This window comes from Papio anubis, chromosome 19 (assembly GCF_008728515.1).
Source record: "Papio anubis isolate 15944 chromosome 19, Panubis1.0, whole genome shotgun sequence".
In the NCBI taxonomy this organism is placed as follows: Eukaryota; Metazoa; Chordata; class Mammalia; order Primates; family Cercopithecidae; genus Papio; species Papio anubis.
In genome coordinates this window covers 51,177,940-51,196,444 of record NC_044994.1, presented here as the reverse complement: position 1 = coordinate 51,196,444, position 18,505 = coordinate 51,177,940, and the positions used below count along the sequence as shown (strand labels likewise).

At 41.5% G+C, this 18,505-nt stretch overlaps 1 protein-coding gene and 1 pseudogene across 2 annotated transcripts in view; both read right to left on the bottom strand.

Moving 5' to 3' along the window:
• The window catches only part of MALT1 (MALT1 paracaspase), a 78,576-nt gene that overhangs the window by 56,232 nt on the left and 3,839 nt on the right, over positions 1-18,505 (bottom strand). For both annotated transcript variants that reach the window (XM_003914419.5, XM_003914420.5), the window contains exon 2: positions 12,538-12,704. In XM_003914419.5, the coding sequence (XP_003914468.1) occupies positions 12,538-12,704 (167 nt within the window). The remainder of the gene's footprint in view (positions 1-12,537; positions 12,705-18,505) is intronic.
• Positions 300-4,866, bottom strand: LOC103879768 (annotated as a pseudogene).

The following is an 18,505-nucleotide window of genomic DNA, read 5'->3' as shown; positions in this document are numbered from 1 at the left end:
GCCAGGCACTGACTTCTCTCTAGCTATCAAAGTTCTAGATGGCACCTTCTTCCAACAGAAGGCTGTTTCATCTACGCTGAAAAATCTGTTTATTATAGCCATTTTCTTTAATGAGCTGGATCTTGTTTTGTTTTTTTGTTTTGAAACAAGGTCTCACTCTTGTCACCTAGGCTGGAGTGCAGTGGCATGATCTCGCTCACTGCAACCTCTGCCTTCCAGGTGTAAGCAATTCTCCCACCTCAGCCTCCTGAGTGGCTGGGACCACAGGGAGGTACCACCGTGCCTGGCTAATTTTTTGTATTTTTTGCAAAGATGGGGTTTCACCATGTTGCCGAGGCTGGTATTGAACTCCTAAGCTCAAGCAATCCTCCTGCCTTGGCCTCCCAGAGTGCTAGTACTACAGATACCATGATCAATTGTGAGCCACCATGCCTGGCATTAGCTAGGTCTTCTGGATGACTTGCTGCAGCTTCTCCATCAGTACCTGCTGCTTCACTTTGCACTTTTATGTTACAGAGACAGCTTATTTCCTTAAACCTCATGAACCAACTTTTCTTCCGCAGCTTCCTCATCTCTCAGAAATGAGGAGAGTTAGGGCCTCACTCTGGATTAGGCTTTGGTTTAGGGGCATGCTGTGGCTGGTTTGATCTATCCAGACTACTACAACTTTCTCCATCTCAGCAATAAGGCTGTTTTGCCTTCTTATCATTCATGTGTTCACTGAAGTAGCATTTTTAGTTACCTTCAAGAACTTTTCTTTTGCATTCGCAACGTGGTTAACCGGCACAAGAGGCCTAGCTTTCAGCCTATCTCAGCTTTTCATATGCTTTCCTCATTAACTATAATCAATTCTAGCTTTTGATGTAAAGTGAGAGACACGTGACTCTTCCTTTCACCTGAACACTTAAGAGATCACTGTAGGGTTATTAATCAGCCTAACTTCAATATTGTTGTGTCTCAGGGAATAGGGAGGCCCAAAGAGGGAGGGGGGAAGTGGGAGAGGAAGAGGGACAGGGAAGGAGAAGGAGAGGAAGAAGGAGAGAGCACGCGAGAGAGGGGAATGGCCAGTTGGCGGAGCAGTTGGAATACACGTGACATTTATCAATTAAGCTCACCTTCTTATAGGGGCATAATTTGTGGCACCCCAAAACAATTATAGTTTTTTTTTTTTTTCCTTTGCAATGCAAGGGCTCTTTATTGTCAGTGAGACCACCAGGCTAGATAAGCACTGAGGCTCCAGAGGGACCCCAGACCCTCTTCAGTGGGAGAAGGCAAAGGTGGGTTTCAGGCCTCAGAGTGGTCCTTGGCTCACACAACACCATGTAAATACAGAGCTAAAAACTTCCTGGATGTCTCCTACTGGAAACCAGTCAGTCCAACACATTCCACGACCATTTTTTTTTTTTTTTTTTTTTTTGAGACAGAGTCTCGCTCTGTCGCCCAGACTGGAGTGCAGTGGCGCGATCTTGGCTCACTGCAACCTCTGCCTCCCGGGTTCAAGCAATTCTCCCGCCTCAGTCTCCTGAGTAGCTGGGATTACAGGCACGTGCCACCACACTCGGCTAATTTTTTGTATTTTTTTTTTTTTAACTGGAGATGGGGTTTTACTGTTAGCCAGGCTGGTTTCAATCTCCTGACCTTGTGATCCACCTGCCTCAGCCTCCCAAAGTGCTGGGATTACAGGCGGGAGCCACTGGGCCCAGCCCCACCTTCTTTTTGATCACTGGGAGACACCAAAAATGCTGAGAGTAGCTGGTATGATTCCATCCAGACCAAACTCTTGCCACACTTGTCAGAGGCCAGGTCTGTGGTGTTCAACTGTAACACCAGGAAATGGAATGCACGTCTGTCTGTGCATATACTCTGCACAACCACGGACTGCTCCAAGATCTTGGTGTCGTTCCCATAGAGGAGCTGGGACTGAGCCAGGGCAATGCCAAAAGCAAACAGGATCATCTTGGCTCACAGCTGATCTGGTTGAAGGCTATGTGGTTGTAAACTGGCTTTCTCCAGGAAGTGCAGGATATGGAGATAGGGGTAAGGATAGCCCTCCCAGAATCCTGTGCCATCTTCCACATCATAAACATTGCATTCCTGAAGATCAGTGTGGGGGGGGGCGTTGGGGATAGAAGGTCTCAAGAACATAATTTTTAGTAGCTTCAACCTCTTCTCTGGAGGAGATGAGGGGGACAGAGGATCCTTGGCACTCAGCAGTCTCCACTAGAACCATGACCCTGAAGAGACTCAATTCCAGGTGGTGGATAATGTGGAGTTTTGGGCACAAATATGCCTGGCCAGAGAAGGATGCCTGAGAATCGGAGACTTACACAACTGTATCAGACTGTCTACAATGATCGGACAGCAGGCCTCTCTCCTGAGGATGTCCTCAGTACAGTGCCAGAGACAGGCATGAGAGATCAAATTCAGAAGACACTCATCTTGGTTCTCTATGTGGTTCCCTGTATCATCAACAAGGCTAAGTACTTTCTCAGGAAGGCGTTCTATTAACTTGGCCTTGGTAAGCCAGAGGGCCTGCTTGACACCCCTGAGAAGGCGGCAAGGCTGGTGAAAGACATAGCACGCCTCGTCTTTGTATAGTGGCTGCTTGTGAATGGAGCTTGAGCAGAACTTTGGAGGCTTCGAGTCAGGGTCCCAGGGTCGTGAACAGGGGGTGAGCAGAAGTTTGGGTGTTTGTAGCCAGGGTCCCAGGGCAGGAAGATCAGCGGTGGCAGCCCGGGCGTGGAGTACATCTTTCCCACGGAGGGGATGGGCTCCAGTCCAGGGATCTCGTACACTCCATCCAGGGGAGAAGGCTCTGGCTTCCACATGGAGTGCATGCCCCACTTACAGGGGCCCCACTCCACGTCTCGGGGCCCCGAAGCCCCCAAGGTTGAGCTGCCTGGAGCTAGCCAGTGCCTGCCTAGCAGTCCCCAATGCCAACACCATACTGATCTGGTCTTCTTAAGACCGCCATCTGGATGCCGCCATCTTTCCACACACCAACAATCACAGTAGTAACATCAAAGATCACCGATCACAGATCACCATGACAGATATAAAGAAAAAGTTCGAAATATTGTAAGAATTACCAAAGCGTGACACACAGATATGAAGTAAGCACATGCTGTTGGAAAAATGGCACTGACAGTTGCTAGACACAGGGTTGCCGCAAGCTGTCCACTTGTAAAAAATGAAGTACCTGCAAAGTGCAATGAAGTGAAGCATGATAAAATAAAGTGTGCCTGTACTTAGAATAAAAAATCCAAATTCCTTACCAGGGCTACAAAGTCCTCCATGAACTGCTCCCTCCTTTGGCCCCTCCCGCTCTCCTCCAGGCTCACCAAGCTCCAGCCGTACTGGGCCTCCTTCCTTCCACAAGCCAAGCTCTTTTCTGCCTTCCACTTACCAGTCCTCTGCTGGGTTCTCCCCGACAAGCTGTGCTCTGCCATCCCCCACAACCACCACCCCACTGGCTCCCACTGTTCTACTGTTTCATGGCAGGCCCTTTCCTCATCATCCAGGTTTCTTACTAAATTATCACCAGCTTCTCTGGGAAAGTCTCCAAATTAGGTACCTTCCTACCCCCACAGTTATCTATTACATTCACCCAGTTCAGTGTCCTTCACTTTCTAAAATCCCTCTTTCTTACTGTTCGTCTTAGGTACTAAAATAGAAGCTCCATGAGAGCAAGGACCTTGATGGTCTTAGTCACCAGTTCATTCAGCACCTAGAATTGTGCCCAGCACATGGCAGTGCAGTGGGTGTTAGTGGGTGTTCAACATGTGTTTGTTGAATATACATAATAATACTAGAAATTACTACAGCAGCAAGTTACTGCTTTACATGTACCAGGCATTTTTATCACTAACCTTTGAAATAACCACACAAGGTAGATACTACTTACATCTATGTTACAATGAAAATAAGGTACATAATTTGCAGAAGGTCACCCAGATTACCTGGGCTAAATTAAACTGAGACTGTTTTTTTTTTTGTTTTTTTTTTTACATTGTAAAATGGCAGAACCAGGATGCAAACCTAGGTTTTCCTGCCTTTTAAAGGTTTTAAACCCTTATGCTTTGCTTTCTCAGTGATTCTGATTCTTTTTTTGTTTTTTTGAGATAGGGTCTTGCTCTGTCACCCAGGCTGGAGTGCAGTGGCATGATCAGGGTTCACTGCAGCCTCAACCTCCTGGGCTCAAGCTATCCTCCTACCTCAGCCCCCCAGTAGCTGGGTCTAAGCGTGTGTATCACCATGCCTGACTACTTTTTGCATTTTCTGTAGAGGCAGGGTGTGGCCATGTTGCCCAGGCTCGTCTTGAACTCCTAGGCTCAAGCAATCCACCCCATTTCAGCCTCCCAAAGCACTGGGATTACTGGAGTGAACCACCATGCCTGGCCTCTTGGTGATTCTCAATATATCTCCCATGGTAATCCGCTTTCTGCCACAGTGAGCCTATCTTACTGAGAAAGTATATCACACAAAGAGCAATCCCACACCAGGACACTGCTCATGAATATATACCATGGCAAATATTCTCCGCCACTATACAAGGAGATAAGAGACAAGAATGATGGAAAGGGGTTTTCCTCTCGAGTATTTTACAAAGAAGTAGGTGACTACTGGAAAGGGACCACATGGCCAGGTTCTAAAAGTTATCCTTCCTTTGTGTGGGACACAAGACTAAGTGATTTTTAAAATTAGTACTATTTTTATTTTTTTGTAGAAACAGGGTCTCACTACATTGTCCAGGTTGGCCTCATATGTTGCCCAGAACTCCTGGCCTCAAGGGATCCTCCTACCTCAGCCTCCCAAAGTGTTGGGATTACAGGTGTGAGCCACCATGCTGGGCCAAGACAAAGTGGCTTTTTTTTTTTTTGAGACGGAGTCTCGCTGTGTCGCCCAGGCTGGAGTGCAGTGGCCGGATCTCAGCTCACTGCAAGCTCCGCCTCCCGGGTTTATGCCATTCTCCTGCCTCAGCCTCCCGAGTAGCTGGGACTACAGGCGCCCGCCACCTCGCCCGGCTAGTTTGTTTTTTTTTTGTATTTTTTAGTAGAGACGGGGTTTCACCGTGTTAGCCAGGATGGTCTCGATCTCCTGACCTCGTGATCTGCCCGTCTGGGCCTCTCAAAGTGCTGGGATTACAGGCTTGAGCCACCGCGCCCGGCCATACAAAGTGGCTTTTAATGTACATCTAAATTCACAGTTTATAAGCCTGTCCTGCACCAACAACTTTATTAATAAGCAAGGGGGTGTGTGTGTGTATAAAATATATACACAATTTATTGCTTCAAAGACTGAGAATTGAAAGGCAAAATGTGATTTGGAAACCACCCCTAGTGAATAGTCAAGAAAATTAGTTGCAATACCTCCCATGTTTTAACCACACAAATTTCCTTCCTCCCACAAAGCCTTGTGCGACAGGGACCCATGGTCAACCCTTAGCCACCCCAATGCAGCACCCACTAGTGAGAAGGTGCTGAACAAAGATAAAAAAAAGAATATGGTATAGTGCTACGTAGGCTGTATGAAGGCACACAAATGAAAGTTCTATTTTAAACGGTGAACACACAGCTTCCTGGCAAACAAGCATATTTTTCAGATAACATCTACAAAGAAGTCAGAGAAGTTACTTGATTTCCTGTAACCCTGGGAGAATGTGACTAGGTACGATGGAACCAAGGATCGTGCTTTCAACTACACACACATATGCTGATAAACAAGTACATGCTACTAAACAATAAAACAAAAATTTAAAACTCTGCTGGAATAAGATAGGATAATTTTTGACAAAAGGACACATCATAGCTTCCCTTGAAGTTATTCTCTCTCACAACACATTTAAATGTTGATGCAGTTTATCAATAAATACTTTTTCCAGAAACAGATCTATTCCGTACACTGAAGTTCATCTACTTTCAGAGGCCATGAAACAAACAAACAAAAAGATTTTCATCAACTTCCATCTAAAACTCATCCTCAAAGTTACTCTGCAATCTTCTATGCTATCACAGAGAGTACCTACATGCCCCACAGCGTGCCCAAATAAATATCATTCCTCCTCCTCTAACAATTTCCCCCACTATATAACCAAAGTAGGTCCATGTGTGTCCCTCCCACGGCATTATACAAAGTACATGTTTCTCTTACATGTCAACTGAAATTTGTATAGATTGTAGCTAAATCTAGTCTCCCACATCACATTCCTTATCCTGTTACATTGCCTGAGACTCCCCTCAACACTCCACACCCAGAAAGATACTCCTTCAGCCCTGTTCACCAGACCTTTCTCTCCCTCTACTTCTTCCTTATATTCATGCCCATCCATACCATCTTTTTCTCTCTTCACTTCTTGATGTTTTTCTTTGAGGAATAATTGCCAATTTCCTGATGGTCATGAAAGAAGAAAAGTCCCTTACAAACAAGATCCAGTCTCTGAGCACTTTTTCAGTTGCCAAGAAGAAAAAAATTGAAGTCCATGGGTCAAAGAGGCAACTGAGGTAATAATTCAAAACTAAGTTTCTTAATTCAGAAATTTCCTAGCATAATGGAAATGGCATGGAGTTCAGGTCAGGGGCAGCAGATCTGGTTTTTAATCCCCACCTTTGTTAATAACTGTGACTTTGGCCAAATGATAACTTTTGGAAATCTCATTTTCCATATAAATGTTTATTGGTTAAAATTTAAATGTTCACAATAGTACTGTTCTGTCGCTTCACAGAATTGTGAAGATAAAATGTGAAGGTATTTTAGAAACTAAAGAATAATATTAAACAATCTTTGCACTTATTTTAGAAATTAAAAATTAATAGCCAAAACATAACAATGCATGTGTTACAATGGATCTAAGAAAAAATGATACGAAATAAAAAAGGAGTAGAGGCAAACGGAAAGGATGTTACTGAAAAGATGGCACATGACCCTGCCACAGACATCTCATAGGTACCCTCAGTGAGGCACCTTTCATAAGAAGAGTGATATAAAATAGCAATATCGCAACACTTGAGCTGAAAAGCAACTTGGGATTCATCTTAATGAGACCCACATCAAGAATGCTAGTTCTCTCTGAACAGCTCCCATTGTTCAGCCTCTGGTCTGCCCATTCAAGGTTAAGGGCATCACTTCTCCAGGTAACCATTTCGTGATGTATGTAACTAGGACTGATGAAGCCTATAATTCTACACTCACAATGTTTTCACTTAAAACAAAAGAAACGGGCTGGGCGCGGTGGCTCAAGCCTGTAATCCCAGCACTTTGGGAGGCCCAGACGGGCGGATCACAAGGTCAGGAGATTGAGACCAGCCTGGCTAACACGGTGAAACCCCGTCTCTACTAAAAAAATACAAAACACTAGCCAGGCGAGGTGGCGGGCGCCTGTAGTCCCAGCTACTCGGGAGGCTGAGGCAGGAGAATGGCGTAGACCCGGGAGGCGGAGCTTGCAGTGAGCTGAGATCCGGCCACTGCACTCCAGCCTGGGCGACACAGCAAGACTCCGTCTCAAAAAAAAAAAAAAAAAAAAAAAAACAAAAGAAACAAATACCCTGGGTGTGGTGGCTCATGCCTGCAATCCCAGCACTTTGGGAGGCCGAGGTGGACAGATTACCTGAGGTCAGGAGTTTGAGACTAGCCTGGCCAACAAGGCGAAACCTCGTCGCTACTAAAAAGACAAAAATTAGCTGGGTGTGGTGGCGCGCACTTATAATCCCAGCTACTCAGGAGGCTGAGGCAGAAGAATCACTTGAACCTGGGAGATGAGGTTGCAGTGAGCCAAGATCACGCCACTGCACTCCAGCCTGGGTAACAGAGTGAGACTCAAAAAGCAAGCAAACAACAACAACAAAAGAAACAAAAGCACCTTGAACTACACATCTGAGTCTATCTGCATTTGCCAATAACACAGATGTCAATATTGGTCGTTTTGGAATCAGTCTTTGAAACTTAAATAAGATCTTAAAAAAAATCATTACAGACCTTTGGTTCAAAACCATTTCAACACATTCATTTAACCCCGTTCTCCAGTTCCCACTGAGATGAGCAAAGGAATAAAAGTAGGGAAACAATTTACTAGTGCTGGAAAATGGGATGAACACCATCCACTCGTTAAAAACTGGAAGCAATTTCTCTATCATATAATTCAAGTAAGAGCAGACTGAGGGGCAAGTTGGCCAACCCATGTGCAGTGGAAATGCTTGACCAGAGAGAAAGCAACAGAGAGTAAACCTCGATCCTCTGAGGCTCCTTCAGAAAATAGATAAAATTATAATTCCAGGGGGAGTTTACACTCAGACTTCATGCTGAGTGACTGCTGAAGCTGGCTCCTCATCACAGAAACTGTTCTACTTAGAGACGCGTGGATACTGCCCTAGCTATTTCTGGGCACCAAAACAAATTCAGAAAAGAAACTTGGTCAGTTTCTCAAAAGACAGAGAAACTCCACATGATAGTTACCTCTCAGAGCTACCTCTGACTGTAGTTGGAACCATCACTTGGAACAGAATATGGCAACGTAAGACTATAGTTTCTCATTTAATCAAAAGAAATCTAAAGTTTCCCCTTCTCCCTGCATTTAGACCTCAAAGGCCAGTTCACAGGACAACCCAAACCAGGCTTCTCTCTGTAAGGACAGAGAAAAATCATCAGAATTCCTGCGGAATAAGAAGTAATGTCCTTCTATGAAATAGTATTAACGCAAAAAAGAGAAAACATTAGAATATTTCTATTTTGTATTTTCACTAAGACTCAAGAGTATAGCAAAGAGGGAAAACTGGAGATCAGATAAACTTACTATATATATATTTTTTACAACTGTCTTGGATATGATCTTTTACATATTTGTCTCCCCTACTAAACTATGACCTATCAGCAGGTGGAAACTATTGCTTTATTCATCTCTAAACTCACAGTGCCTAGCACAATGCCTAGCACAGCAAAGGCACTGCAACGCAGTAAACTTTACTGAATGCATGAGGCAAACCACCAATTAAGTTGATTCTATCAGAGCTTACCTTCTTAATATAATTGCAGTAGCTTTTATTCTCAATATCTTTATTAAAATATTAAAATTCTTCTCTATAATTCTTATATTTCTTTATTCTACTATGTATAAATAGAATAAGTCGGCTGGGTGCAATGGCTCACACCTGTAATCCCAGCACTTTGGGAGGCCGAGGCGGGTGGATCACCTGAGGTCAGAAGTTCGAGACCAGCCTGATCAACATGGAGAAACCCCATCTCTACTAAAACTACAAAATTAGCCAGGCGTGGTAGCATATGCCTGTAATCCCAGCTACTCAGGAGGCTGAGGCAGGAGAATTGCTTGAACCCGGGAGACGGAGGTTGCGGTGAGTCAAAATCACACCACTGCACTCCAGCCTGGGCAAGAAGAGTGAAACTCCACCTCAAAAAAAAAAAAAAAAGAGTAAATCTTAGATTGTTCATACTAGATGCTAGATAATAAGCTAACAAATTAATTAAAGAAGAAGTATCTTCTTAAAATTACTGAGCTTTATTAGATCCCAAAATATTTACTGTTAAATCAATAACTAACATTCAGGCAACAACCAATTCCTAAGGATATTACATGGCTAACATGACATAAAACCTCACAGAAAAAGTGCACAAGTGGTAACATAGAAACAGGGCGGTGGCTCCTGCCTGTAATCCCAGCACTTTGGGAGGCCAGGGCAGGTGGATTGCTTGAGCACAGGAGTTCAAGACCAGCCTGGGCAACATAGCGAAACTCCGTATCTACCAAAAATAAAAAAAAAATCAGCTGGGTGGTGCGTGCTTGTAGTCCCAGCTACTCAGGAGGCTGAGGTGGGAGGATTGCTTGAGCCTCAGGAGGTAGAGGCTGCAGTGAGCCAAGATCATATCGCTGCATTCCAGCCTGGGAGACAGAGCAAGACCATTTCTCACAAAATATTTAAAAAACAAAACAAACAATATTTCCCTACAGCTCACAAATGGACTGAAGAGAAAATTAAAAACAAAAAGAGAAAAACAAACTGCTTTCCTTTTCCTATTCTCTCCTCAAATGCAAAAAAGCCCTATAAGATAATCTTGAGAAAGCCTGTAAGCCAAATATCAGGATAATCTGCACTGGGGAAAACTGATAGAAAAGTGCTAATCCTATTTGGAAAAAAACACAATGAGCAAAAATGGATTTTTCAAAGGAAGATTACTAATGTTTATTAGGGTAGCACTTTATTAGTCACTGGCCTGTCAAAAATAAAAATATAATGTTATTTAAAAAATTCAGGCAAATTGTTATACCTAAATAAATATACGACTCAATTTCAGTCAAGCCCGGTTTCACATATGGGAACCTTAAAAAAATTCCGAAACCCTAGCTCTCAGGCCAGTGATCACAACACAAATCAAAAGAGATATGAGGCCCCTGTCATTGTATAGATGAAATTCAACACAGCATCATCTCATGTAGCTCCTATAACTCTGCGAGGCAGAGAATACTTATGTTCATTTTATAGACTTGGCAAACAATGGTTAGAGTAATTAAGCATAATTATTGAAAAAGAGAATGAAATACATGTTATATTTACTTCCCAGAAAGGTTTCCTAAGCTTTCAGAGGCCCTAGTATTCCATAAAGTATGAGAACTTACTAAAGTAAGTAAAAGTAGACTTCACTAAGTATGAGACTTTACTAAGCATGAGAACTTGGACTTAATCAGCATGAAACCTAGACTGGTAGATTTCAAATGTCACAACTCCTGGGTGCTGCTTCAGGTACCAGCAATATAATAATTAATAAATACCACTTTAGGAAGTCTACTGTTTCTATCAGTAATGGGCCAGGTTTAAAAAAGAAAGTTTACTGTTTGGTGCCAGTCAACGGTTGCATTTGGGAGGGTGGCATTAGCAGCTACTTATTCCCACCCCAGCCCTGTTGGTATGAAGAGGCGCTGGGAAACAGAAGGCAAGCATCCAATACAGTGTATATCACATTCATAGGGCATTTATCAGAGGCCTATTTTACCACCTACAGCGGGCCTTGTAAAGCAGTGATGACTGGGAGTCCAAGTCTCCTTATTTATAATCCAGGGCCCTTTCCATTTGCAGTAAACTACAAATAGAAAACTAGTTACCTCCCCAGTATCTGCTGCTTCCTTTTTCCTTCTAATAGTTCCAGTTTTGTTTGGTGATCCATGTGGTTCCAGGAAAGCTGACTCAACCCAACTCTACTCCTGGCTTCAAGCCAGGCGAGTCAGCACATTCCATCTCCTTGGCACAGTGACAGGTTTAGAGTTAGGCATGTGACCGAAGCTAGTTAACCAGATGAACTCTCTGGGTTTTGCTGGGACAAGAATGAAGAGCCCAGAAACAGCCAGCAAACATCTTGGGCTATGTGGAAAGTCAGTCGTGGAAGGAAGCCAATGCCAAGAAAGGAAGAGCAAAGACAAAAACCAACCAACTCCTTGAGAACAGGATTGTTCCTTGATTCTCTTGAAGCCAAACCAGCTCTAAGCTTTTCAGTTAGAAGGAGAAATGTATTCTCTTTATTAGGTCTATTTGAGTTGGGGTTTCTGGTACATGTAACTGACAGCATACCACTATACCATGTGTTCCTAATTCCCTATCCCACAACTAACAATAAAAAATAACATCTCAATTATAGTTTTAAGTTCCTCATGTTCACTTAAAAATACATCATAACCAAGCTGGTTATATAATGGAATGGTATACATCAAAACCACGTAAAATAGAGTGCATCAGGTCCTTTGTCCACTGCCCTTCCAAGTTCAACCAGCCTCTCTGCTTCCAGTGGGACAAATAATGGCCACTGGACCCCCAGGTAAGGAAGGAGGCCTGCAGTGCTGCCACAACCAGGCAGCTTCGATGGCATGTCCCTCCTGCCTCCCACCACTGCTGTAGACCAACTCTATCTGCAGCTGAGAAGAGAGGAGCTGAATGGAGAAGAAGGACTGTTTCCTAAGCCTCACCTGATGTGGGAAGTGCAAAGCCTCACCCAATGTCGGTAATTCAGGAAAAACTCATAAGGTTATAAGGTTGAGTTATACGTGGTTTTGATGTATACCATTTCAACATTCAAAAGCCTCACTGCAGCAAAAAAAACTTAAACATTTGTCATACTTGCTTTACCTCATCTATACAGATATATAGGATTAAATATATGTTCATTTTTTTGGCTGCACTATTCCAATGCACATTATAGGAATCTTCTCCCTACATTCTTTAAAATGCATCTCCTTTTAAAAAAAAGGACATTCTCCTATAGCATCATTATCATATAATTACTTAATATGTCAAATATGTAGTTACACTCAGATTTTTCCAACTATCTCAAAAATGTCTCATGTAGCTGGTTTCTTCAACCACAACCCAACCAATATTCATGCGCTGCATTTGCTTTTTATGCGCTCTTTAGTCTCCACCTGGGAAAGCAAACAAGGCCCTACACATTTACATTTTCCAAAAATACTTCACACCATTCACCTGGTCAAAAAGAGAGATTTTTCTTCTAAGTTTGGCTCCATGAACTCCTAAGAACCAAACCTACCTGGGGGGCTGAGAAGCTGAAGAACTTCAGTGTGCTCCATAGCCTGCAGGAAATCACTCAATTCTGTGACTGTGCAACCTTTTTCACCCATTAACTTCAGCAGACACAGGCTGGGGCTTCCTTCAGGCTCCAGCACCTTAAGAGAACACTGCTCCAGGTCTAGGCAACTGAAAGCAACAGAAAGAATTCAAGTCAACAGCTTTCTTCCACATGCTACACCTGCTATATATCTGGACCGCGGTGGTGCTGTACGGAATAAATCACAAGGGAGTGGGTGGGTGGTGACAAACTTTCACATAATGAATGCAAGTATCCTTTCCTCCTCTTTCCTCATGGGGAATCCCTCTTTATTCCCTTCTCCCACTCAGCTCCCATGATTATTAAATCAGGAGAATGAGAAACCTAGAAACAGGATGTGAGAGAAATTGAGCCTTGATACTTAAAGGTTTTTTGCCTTTAATTTAGGAATGGGGAATAGGAAGGCCAGAAAAATTTCCTTACTCCTTCTTCAAAGATGGTGAAATACAAAGTGACCCCAAATGAAGCCCCAGTAGGCTACATTTTGCTGCCTCCTGAGTGAAAGAAATATGCACTCATTCCATTAGGGAGCCAAAATATCTTAAATCACAGGCACATGCATGTATACAAATGGTGTTGGTAGTACTCTGAATTGAAAGCAAGAGAGGCTAATGTCTCAAAAATGACACTGAACAGAACAATCAATGTTACAAGGTTAGCAATGGAAAAACATTTAAAATATCCTTAATTACTAGTTTAAGTACAGTAGGGCATGCATATCAAATGAAATACTGTTAATTCAGTAAAAAAAACTGAGCCTGAGGTAAAGGCATAGGTCTTCAAGACATACTGAGAAATGAAGGAATTAACATAAACAACTGTATATTTTACACTATTTGCATTAACAAGATAGTATGTCTATGTGTATATTCATACAAAAAAAGGAAGATACAGAACAGTGTTTGCTATTACCAAGATCCTTTGTGTGTGTTCTTATACATGGAGAGTAAACTTCGAAAAGGTATCTAAGAAACTCATAGCCATGGTTGCCTCAGAGAGGGTAAGAGAGTAGAGCTCATGGCTGGATGATCTACTTTTCACTACAACCCCTTTTGTACGGTTGATTTTTTATGTGTATTTATTTTTTGATAGTTTTTTTTTTTTAATAGAGATGGTGTCTTGCTATGTTGCCTAGGCTTGTTTCGAACTCCTGGGCTCAAGCGATAATACCGCCTCTGCCTCCCAAAGTGCTGGAGCCACCACTCCTGGCTCTTTTGATAATTTTTAAAAAGTATATTTAGAAGGAGAACCAGTACTATTGACATTCAAAGTACTTAGGCTGGGCATGGTGGCTCACACCTGTAATCCCAGCACTTTGGGAGGCCAAGGCAGGCGGATCTCATCAAGCCAGGAGTTTGAGATCAGCCTGGCCAACATGGTGAAATCCCGTCTCTACTAAAAACACAAAAGTTAGCTGGTGTCTGGTGGTGCACGCCTGTAGTCCCAGCTACTCAGGAGGCACAAGAATCGCTTGGACCCAGGAGGTGGAGATTGCAGTGAGCTGAGATCGTGCCACTGCACTCCAGCTTGGGCGACAGATCGAGACTCTCTTAAAAAAAAAGAAAAAAGAAACCAAAGTACTTCTAAGTACCTAGAAATATCCTACTGCAGGGACCATGGCCTGTGGGCCAAATGTGTTCAGCTACCTGATTTCCGTAAATAAAGTTTTATTGGAGCACAGCTACACTCATTCATTCGCATATTTACAAATGTCTATGGCAGCTCTCCTGATACAACAGCAGAGCTGAATACCTGGCTGCAAAGCCAAAAATATTTACCACTGGGTCCTCTATGGAAATAGTTTGCTAACCCTTCCTTTAAAGAGTGTCTTACTGTCCTTTTGTTAAAACTATTCTTTTAAAAATACCAGTATTTAACATACATATACAATTTCCTTTTCCATGTTATCGTGTGCCGCAGTCGTATACGAGATTAGAAAGACAGGTTAAGATCAGATCATAGAAGGCCACAAAGAATGGAACAATGATATGAATTGTAATCATTTTATAGAAGGGGAAAATACAAGTATGAAACATGCAAGGGGAGACAAAAGAATAAAGTAAAAACCAAGCAATCAATGACACAAAAACTTTCCCAAAGAAACATAACCAACAACAGCCAACCAAAGTGTTTAGATAATCTGCGTGATATACTGTAGAATTCATACCTCATCCATCTTTCCAGATCCTGCTCCTTTTCCTGCCAATTTCAATTACAGTCCCATATTAACTCTAGCTTCTCTATAAGGTCCTCCTAGACCACACCAGTCCACCAAACACACAGTCTTTTAATTGCACTAATTTTATAGACAACTGTTTTTCTAAATGGCCAGTGAGTACATACTTTAGATATTCTGGGCCATAAAGTCTCTATCACACATTCTTCTTTGTTGTTGTTTGTTTTGTTTTACAATTCGTAAAACACAAAAACCAGTCTTAAATCATGGGTTATATGAAACAAGTAGCAGCCTGGATTTGGGCCTTAAGCAGTCTTGTGCAGACTTGTTTCATGTTTTATCTCACATAATTTAACCTCAGAACTGTGAGCTTTTCTTTATGCTCATGAAGAAAAGCTTCTTTATCCAACTAGATTATAGTAAACTCCTTGAAAACAGAAACCCCAGCATATTAAACATACGTGTGTGTATACACACACACACACAGACATAAAATCCCTCAATACCTAAAATTCTGTCTTGTCCATATTAATTATGCACAAATGAAAGGTTACTGAATGAATTTCAATCATAACTGTCAAGGCTGAAAGCCTGAATAGATGCAAGGGGTGAAACATAATAGTGCAGGGGTGTGACAGAATCAAGGTTAGCAAGCTATTTTATTGCTTGAAATATTAATCCTCATTCATTTTGAGTAGTCTTATTAAGATGCTACCATACCATTTATACTGTCATCCAAGATTTATAATTCAACGATGTTAATTATTTCATATGGAAAAAATGTATACGATCAAATTAATTTCATTAGTAACATTATCTACCTCATAGAGTTGTTAGAATTAAATAGCTAATCCATGTAAGAAGTGTTTAACACAGTGCTTGACAGGTAACAGACATTCAATAAAGGTTAGCTCTCACTATGCAATAAGAATATGGGGATATTAAAATAATATTAAAGCTAATTTCTTAACTATGCTTATTTCTGAAACAATTTTCGCTTTTCCTGAAAAATTTTTTTGAGTAACTATTATTTTGGTAACCTGAATATGTCCTCGAAGGCCTTCTGTGATCACAATCTTTACTAGGTATTCTTTTCTAAGCAATCTCGTTTAATTTTATTATATTCAATATGCCATTCTTGTTAAATGTGAATCATCATATCACAGGTCAACCAGTCCCAAATTCCGGACTGTAGACCAGTGGCAGCACAATCTGCAGTCCAAGGTAAAATGATACAAATAAGGACAACAAAGCTGTCTTTTATTCTAAAATTATCTTTTCTATTTTTAGGTGTTAAAAGTGTTCTTTCTTTTAAGAAACAATGCTGACTACGATGACAGAATACATAAAAAGTTGAAGCTGCCTGTTAGTGCTCTTATTTTGTGAAATTTTATTTTACTAGTTTCTGAAATGCCCAAGTGAAAGAACCTGTGTTAGAAACAATACAAGGATTACCATTTTTGTAAATAATTAGAATGAGATTTGTAAAAATAAGGATGCTGTATGCTAAATATAATTTTTATGATTCAGAAGTTTACCAGGATCTGACAAATGAAATTAAGAAGCCATCTCATCAAATGCAACCAAGTGATGCTTTAATTAATGTCATAGTGATACAGAGACAATTAAAAACACTTGGCTTTCCTTCCCGCCAAAAGAACAAAGATCAAATTGAACTACAGATGATTTATCTTCCATTACAAGAGGCACAGGAGAAAAAGAAGATTCTGTATCTCCTTTGGTTTTACTGATTTTCCACATGGGCACTGGCTTTCAGCTAAGATGATGCTTACACAGACCTAACTTTTCTTTCTTTCCTTTTTAAGTTACATTCCTGTAAGAGTGTGCTTTGAAGTAGTTTCTGAAAGTCCTAATTTAGAATTTTTGATTTAATTTAAAACTGCTTTATTACTGAAACAAATGTACTTTGCTTTTTAAAAACACCTCTATTTTTAACTTTAAAAATATATAATCAAATAGAACGTATTATACACCCTTTAGGGGACAAACTATAATGCTGTTTTTAGGTTCTTCTGCTTCTCCTCTTGGTACATTTACTATTTGGAATCTTTATTCATTAATTTGATCTATTTAACAATCACCTAAAATAGGCTACCGTTTTTTCTAGGTGTTGAGGATACAGCAGGAAACAAAACAAAATTCTGCATCTTCCTGGATCTTTCATTCTAGAGAAGTACAGACATAAATTTAAATATACACAGAGATATCTCTTTGTGTATGTATCCAAGCAGCCAATGGTCATAAGTGTTTTGGAGGAAACTAAGATAACGCAAGTAGACAGGTAACACTGAGCAGATGTAGGGGGTAATTTTAAATATTATGATCAGACAAGAGCTCAGTGAGGTGAACAAGTCATGTGGTTACTTATGGAGACCATCTCAGCCTGAGTAAGCAGCAAGTACAAAGACTACTGTGTCCAAAGGAAGGCAAGAAGGCACATGTGACCAGAGTAGAGAGGGATGGAGATAAGAAGATATCAGGATGAAGACTGAACTGGTAGCTAATGGTGTTTTTACTCTGAGATGGAAAAGCAATAGGAGAGTTGGCATTTTTTTTTTTTTTAAATGGGGTCTCTCTATGTTGCTCAGACTGGTTTTGAAGTCCTAGGCTTAAGTAATCCTCTCACCCTGGCCTCCCAAAGTGCTGGGATTACAGGTGTGAGGTTACCACGCCTGGCCACAATAGGAGAGTTTTGAGCAAAGGAGGAATAAGACTTGATATGATGTTTTAAAAGAATCATTCTTACTGCTATATTGATAACAGACTGGGGTGGGAGCAAAGTGAAAGAAGGAGAAGTTAAATGGCTACTGGAATAATCTAGTTGAGAGACAACATGGCTTGGTCCAGTGTGCCAGCAGTGGAGGTTGGATTCTACATACATATAGTGAAGGTACAGCAGGCAGGATGTACTGACAAAAATGATTTGTGTGTAAAAGTGGAGTCAGAAATGACTTCGAAGTTTTTGGCCTGAACAACCAGAGGGTACGGAAACTGTGAAAGAAAGAGGTTTATAAGGAAAGACAGGTTAAATTTTGGACATGTTACATTTAAGATGTCTCTTAGTCATTCAAGAGAAGATGGCAAACAAGTGTTTACATACATGAATCTAGGAGTTCAAAGCAGAGAAACGGGCTGGAAATAGAAGTCAGGAGTAATCAACCCAAATAAATGTAAAGCCATGGGACTGAAGGATAAGACCAAGAGGGCGAGAAGGAAACCTTTTTTAGTTTATTTGTTTTAGAGACAAGGTCTTACTCTGTCGACCATGCTGAAGGCTGACAATACCTAAATCAATACCTAAAATTCTGTCTTGTCCATACTAATTATTCATAAATGAATGATTACTGAATGAATTTCAATCATAATTGTTGAGGCTCACTGCAGCCTCGAACTCCTGGGCTCAAGCAATCCCACCTCAGCCTGCAGGGTAGCTGGGACTATAGGTGGGTGCCACTATGCCTAGCTAATTTTTTATTTTTTGTAGAAACAGGGTCTCAGTATGTTTCCCAGGCTGGGAGGAAACCTTTTGTTAGAGCCTTTTATATGTTCTCATTCCTATAATAAACTGCATGAGAGCAGGATTTCTGCAGCTAACAGTGCACCTTCTACTTAGCAGGTATGCAATGACTGTTTTTCCTTGGTCCAGGTTCCATAGCCTCATTTCTAAGCTCCCTACTTAACAGAATTTTAGGC